At 54.7% G+C, this 6437-nt stretch overlaps 1 protein-coding gene across 1 annotated transcript; it reads right to left on the bottom strand.

Annotated features, from left to right (window-relative positions):
- Positions 1–5184: 5184 nt before the first annotated feature.
- Positions 5185–6132, bottom strand: LOC142827361 (olfactory receptor 52B2-like). Its single transcript, XM_075922517.1, has one exon. It carries the CDS (start codon positions 6130–6132, stop codon positions 5185–5187), a length of 948 nt encoding a protein of 315 aa, XP_075778632.1.
- Positions 6133–6437: the final 305 nt, after the last annotated feature.

Genomic DNA, 6437 nt, shown 5'->3' with positions numbered 1-6437 from the left:
ACACAGCAACACTATCTTGACACAACTGACATTACTTCAAAATACCATTGTGCATGTGCACACAGCAATCCATTATTTTGAAATAATGTCAAACTGGCGTAACGAGTGGTGAGCAAGGCACTGGTGCAGAGAGCCATGGTGTGTGGCCAGCAGGGTGATGATGGTGGAGGTTTGGCGAGTGGCCAGCAGTGCGGCAGCAGAGAGCCGTCACGTGTGGCCAGCAGGGCTGTGGTTGAGGTACAGCAAGCGGCTAGCAGGGCGGGAGCAGAGAGCTGTGATGTGTGGCCAACAGAGCAGTGGAAGAGGAACAGCAAGCGGCCAGCAGGGCGGCAGAGAGCCGTGATGTGTGGCCAGCAGGGCGGTGGTGGAAGGACGGCGAGCGGCCAGCAGGGCAGCGACAGAGAACTGTAATGTGTGGCCAGCAGGGCGGTGGTGGAGGAACGGCAAGTGGCCAGCAGGGCGGTGGCAGAGAGCTGTGATATGTGGCCAGCAGCGCGGTGCTGGAGGTACGGCAAGTGGCCAGGAGGGCGGTGGCAGAGAGCTGTGATGTGTGACCAGCAGGGCGGTGGTGGAGGCACGGCAAGTGGCCAGCATTTTTTGAGGAGTAACGTTAGTTCGAGCCAAGGGGGTTGGTTCGAACTAACGTGTCCCAGCGCGCACTTTCACTTTCGGAACAGCTGTTGAGCGGAGTAACGCGCTGGCGAGATCATGCTAACGAACTGCGGGACATTTAAATCCCCGCTTCATTAGCAATTAGAACTAGGGTGCAAGTGTAGATGTACCCTCAATGGTGTTTTCCCAAATTAATGTCACGTTACTTCCCTCCTTTTATTAAAAACGTTTCTTCTCTCCCCCCAGACTCTGGGTTTGTGAGTAGGGGGGCACTGCCTCTAAGAGGCACCCAGGGTTGGGGTGTGAATTTCTGAGGTTACTGGGTGGGGGCCTGAGAGGTTCTGTGTTGGATGGATGGAAGGGAACCTCTAGATGGGGGATGGGAAACCTACAGTCCGTGGGCCGGATCCAGCCATCACATTTCCTTGATCCGGCCCATGAGTCTTGGGGCTGCCCCTCCTCCGCAGTAGAGGAAAGCAGTGGGGAGCTGGCATGGAAGCCCCTGCATGGCTGCTTCTGCCTGGTGGGGGCGGGGGCACAGTAGTACAGGGAAGCGTTTGCCCACAAGCTCCACCCCCCTCTCTCCCATTGGCAGGACTAATGGCCAATGGGAGCAGTGGGGGTGGCGCCTTCAGAAACAGGGCAGTGTGGAGCCTCCTGTGCTTCTCCGGAAGTTACACTAGATAAGACCCCAATTCCCTGCCCCTCCTTCCCCCTTCCCTCCCTCCTAGACCCTGCACCCTCACCCCCAGCCCGCTCCTGCACCCAACCTTCCACCCACTGGGGGCAGCAGCATCAAGCCTCCATCATCTTGCCTACAGGCTCTGAACTCCCTACCCCAAACCTCGAGCCTGGCCCCCGTGGAGAGCCTGCAGCCCATGGGGATGGGCGGACTGGAGCAGGGGCAGCCCCTAGATCCTGGCTCCTCCCCACATAGCCTGCAGGACATGGGGGAGGGCAGCTGGTGGGTGATGGTAGCAGGGGAGTCGCTGCCGGATAGTGCCCCCCTTGCTACCCGGGGCAGCTCCGGTAAGCCCCCAACTCCCATCCCTCTATCCTCAGCCCCCTGCCCTGAGTCCTTCATCTCCCACCTGCCTTGATTTCCACACCCGCCTCCCGCCGACCTGAACACCCCCCCACTCAATCCCGCCTCCTGCTCTGAGCCCCCCCACACCTCCCAACCCTCAGCCCTAAGCCTCATTCCCCCTGTCGCTCCTCACTCCCGAGCTCCCTCTCCAGCCTTCATTTTCCTTCATGTTGGAAAAATACAGTCATTGAAATAAAGCCTGGACATTTGTCATTGATTTTTCAAAAAAACTCCAAACTTTCCCTTACAGACCCGAGCAATGCCAGGTCCATCTGCTAGTAATCACAGACCATGCAGTTACCACCAATATTCCTGGCTTCAGATGCAACGATAACACCAGCCTACAGTCAGGAGATCCCTACGCAGCGAAGCAAAACCGGCCCAATAGCACCTCCCATCAGAGAGCTCCCAGAAAATACTGTGACGAAGGGGTTAGAATATCATCATCATAATATCGCTGTGCCTGTTTGTCACGTTACCAAATTTAAGGGGAGCAGCCAGATCGCTGCTGCACCCATAGGTGGGGGTGTTGGCCCCAAAGATGGTATAGAAAGGGGCCATGTGAGGTATTGAATGGGAGCTTATTGTTTGCTGATCCTGTGTACGCTATTTATGTGGGTATATAATGTCTGTGTGTGTAGGTAGGAATCTGTAATCTGTGTGGAAGCTGAATATTTCTCTGAATGTGGTTGAGCATTGCTATGGACAGGCTGATTAGTGAGGCCCTGTGGGACAATGGCACTCGATGGGCCAAGGACACACCTAAAGCATGAGGGCGGAGACCTAAGAGCTGCCAGCATAGAGAGGCTGAGGGCCAGGTGACTGGCTGCATACAAGGAGAGGCCAGGAAGGAGGTATAAAGAGGCCATGTGGTCGATGCCATTTTGTTCTCAGCTCAGCACTTCATCCCAGAGGCAGCAGTGCAGGGATCGAAGAACCTGAAAGACCTGTAAACCCATCCTGACCCTAGGATGCGCAACAAGAACTTTTAACCCAGCAGCTGTAACATCTCTGCTAGAGCCTGCACCGAGAACTGGGAGATTCGATGCATGTAACGTACTATCCTTTAACAACCTTACTCTCATGCTTTTCTTTATTGTAATAATAAACCTTTAGGTGTTAGATGCTAAAGGATTGGCTCAGCGTGATTTGTGGGTAAGGTCCAGAGGGTAAATTGACCAGGGATCTGTGGATGGTGTCTCAGAACCGGACAGAACTTGTTCGGGGTAGGTGGGATTGGGTGCTAGGACCCCCCACCTGTGTATGAGGCCCGGGGCCATCTGGGGCACGGATATTGCTGGGGTGTCGGAGGGGTTTTGCTCGTGAGGCTTCGGGCAGGCTGCTGAAGCGCTCTGTGGGACTGGTTTGTGGCCTGTTTGGAGAGGTCACCAGTCTGGGGGCTTTAAGGAGCCCTGGATTTGAGAAATTAGCCCTGAGCGGACGCCCTCAGCTGTGCCCAGACACGGCCTGGTCCGTCACATGGTTGGGGGAGGCAGCCTCACAACCTCCCGATCAAGAGATGTTGGAGTCACCCTGGATATTTCTCTGACAAATTTACATGCTGTGCACAGCTGTGGTCCAAAAGGCTAAATGATTCTTAGGACCATTAGAAAGACACAAACACTATCACAGGGGCACTGCAGAAATCTCTGGTACGTCAACACTTTAAATACTGTGTCCAATTTTGGCTACCCCGTCCCAAAATGATATTGTACAACTGGAAATGTTTCAGAAAAGGCCAACAAAGAGGGCAAAGGATATCGAATGGCTTCCCTAATCACAGAATCAGAGAATCCTAGAACTGGAAAGGACCTCGAGAGGTCATCGAGTCCAGTCCCCTGCCCTCATGGCAGGACCAAGTACTCTCTAGACCATCCCTGATAGACATTTATCTAACCTACTCTTAACTATCTCCAGAGATGGGGATTCCACAACCTCCCCAGGCAATTTATTCCAGTGTTTAACCACCCTGACAGGTAGGAACTTTTTCCTAATGTCCAACCTAAACCTCCCTTGCTGAAGTTTAAGCCCATTGCTTCTTGTTCTGTCCTCAGAGGCTCTCCCTCCTCCTTGTGACACCCTTTTAGATACCTGAAAACTGCTCTCATGTCCCCCCTCAATCTTCTCTTTTCTAAACTAAACAAGCCCAGGGCTTTCAGTCTTCCTTCACAGGTCATGTTCTCTAATGTCACAAATCTCTGGGGGAATCTTTTCCCCCCGTTTTATCCTCCTCCCATTCATGCAGCTGTGGAGACAAAATGTCCCAGCAGCACCGAGACCGAGCCGAGCTGGGTCAGACCAATGGTCCAGCTTTTCCTGTCTCCAGCAGTGGTCTGACCCACAACGTCGAAGTGTGTGTGTCTGTTTGTGTGTGTGTGAACAGAATAGAGCAGTTAAGCAGTGATCCATCCTCTGTCCTCCCCTCCCGTCTTCTGGGACACCAGCAGCATGGGGATGTGACACTGACCCTCTTTGTTCTCTGTTGGGGACCACCTGCCTTAGAATGAAATAAACCAGACCCCTGATTCTGCTCTCTCGCTCCCCCTGGTCATTTGGGACCAGGGAGCATGTGCCGATGAGCCCCTCCCCCACGTCACCTTCTAACCTCTGTCCCACATGGTCCCGGTCGTGAAGCCACCTGTGTGGGGACCCGAGTGAGAGCAGCCTGGCTAAGCCGGGCCTAATCTCAGTCCCTGGCCGTGTTTGCAGTGGGGCGGGGTGGAGGGTCTGTGCTGGCTCCATCCTCCGGGGCGGGTCTCCAGGCCAACACGGCCAGTGGCAGCCTTGTGGATGTCCCCCACTGTGCTGGTGCTGGGACGGGGGGAGACGGGACGCAGAATCTCTGCGCCGTCCCCTGAGGAAACGTTCCCCCGCCCGCCATACTGCTCCACAGTGCGCTCACGGCGAAGGGACAGGGCAGGCTGGGAGCAGAACACGCTCTGGCACCCTCCTTCTGGATCCGGTGGGGGATTCCCCTTGTGCCCCCTCCCTCTGGGGCAGCTGGCATTGGCCACTGCTGGTGGACTGGGCTAGATGGACCTTTGGTCTGACCCAGGGTGGCCGCTCTTCTGTTCCCCCTTCTCTTTGGTGCAGTCTCACAGTTGATTTGACTGGTGCATCGGTGCAGGTTTTGTGACCCGTTGGTGACACCTTCTATGGGTAGCTCAGATGCAGCTTGCCGCAGAGCAGACGAACACACCATCCTCCCTCCCGTGGGGATTTTACCTTTGCTCTTTCTTGCTTTGCGGTTCCAATTCAAATTAGCACAAGACTCACTCGCTCCAGCTTCCTTTTTTTGGAAGGAAGAAGCGTTCCTGGAGCCAGGGCAGCCCCGGAATAATGGAGACAACATGGATGAAGAATTACGTCAAGTTCACGAAGTGAAAGGCCATCGTTACAATACAACGGCAATTCAGAAGAAAACCCGGCTTTCATTTCCAAGTCCCGAGGCATTTCCTTGACTCTTTCAGCTCAGCCAGGAGGCTTCAGCTGCAGCATCTAAAAAACATCTTGATCACCCGCTTCAGGATCTCTTTTGTCATCATCCCATAAATGACGGGGTTTAACATGGGGAGAACGAGCACATAGACGTTGGCCAGGAGGTTGAGAGTAGAACCAGGGATGATTTGTCCAAATTGGTATTTGCAGAGGGAGACAAAAGTTGGCAGGTAGTACAACAGGATGACACAGATGTGGGAGCCACAGGTGCGCAGAGCCTTGAGTCGGGCACCCTGGTACCGGCGCTGGAAGACGGCCCTGAGGATCAGCACATAGGACACAGCAATGAGCACAGCGTCCAAGCCGATTACTGAAATAGCCTTGGTTACGTCGTCCCAGATGTTGAACGTGATGCTGTCACAGGCCAGCCGGGATATAGTCATGTACTCGCAATAGATGTGAGGCAGGAGGTTATTTCCGCAGATCTTCATTCGCGTCGCGAGAAAGACAACGGGGAAAGCGAAACAGAAACTCCTTGTGAGAACCGCCAGCCCGATCTTCCCGACCACAGGCTTGGTGAGCAGGGTGATGTATCTCAGCGGGTTGCAGATGGCAACGTACCGATCAAACGCCATGGCCAGCAGGATGGCTGATTCTGCGAAAAAACTCACATGGACAAAAAACATCTGGGTGAGGCAGGCAGCAAAAGAAATTTCCCCTGCACCGAACCAGAACAGGGCCAGCATCTTGGGCACTATGGTGGTGGATAACAGCAGATCAGCAGCAGCCAGCATGGAGAGGAAAAGGTACATGGGCTCATGGAGGCTTCGCTCTGTCGCTATGATGAACAGGAGGAGAGAGTTCCCCAAAAGCACCGCAACGTACATCAGACAGAAGGGGCTGGCGAGCCAGACTCGAGACTCCTCCGTACCCGGGAACCCGGTCAGGATGAAGGTGACGGGGGTAAAAACGCTGTGATTGTCGGCTGGCATCATGCACCGTCCCCTGCAGCTTCTAGTCCGTTTCCAGCAGCTAACACGGAAGAGACAATCAGTGGGAATTGGAGGGGCACCGGGGGACCGACTCAGAGACACCAGCAAAAACGTCTTTGTGCTGCCTGTCGGGTGTGAACAGGAAATCTACACACACTCCCCTGCTGCGGATCATCCCCATGCCCCAGGGGAAGACACTTGGGATATTTATGGCCCCCGGGGTGAGCAGGGAGCCCATCCATGGTTCCTCTCTACAGCACAATCTCTCCTCTGCCGGTTGCCTGCAGCCCTGCTCCGGGCTCAGAGGG

The sequence above is a fragment of the Pelodiscus sinensis genome, chromosome 1 (assembly GCF_049634645.1).
Source record: "Pelodiscus sinensis isolate JC-2024 chromosome 1, ASM4963464v1, whole genome shotgun sequence".
Taxonomy (NCBI): Eukaryota; Metazoa; Chordata; order Testudines; family Trionychidae; genus Pelodiscus; species Pelodiscus sinensis.
The sequence above is the reverse complement of the archived record's forward strand: the minus strand, read 5'-3'. Positions and strand labels throughout refer to the sequence as shown.

Coding starts and splice junctions, on each gene's coding strand:
- LOC142827361 (XM_075922517.1), bottom strand. CDS start 6,132: ATGATGCCAGCCGACAATCACAGCGTTTTTACCCCCGTCACCTTCATC.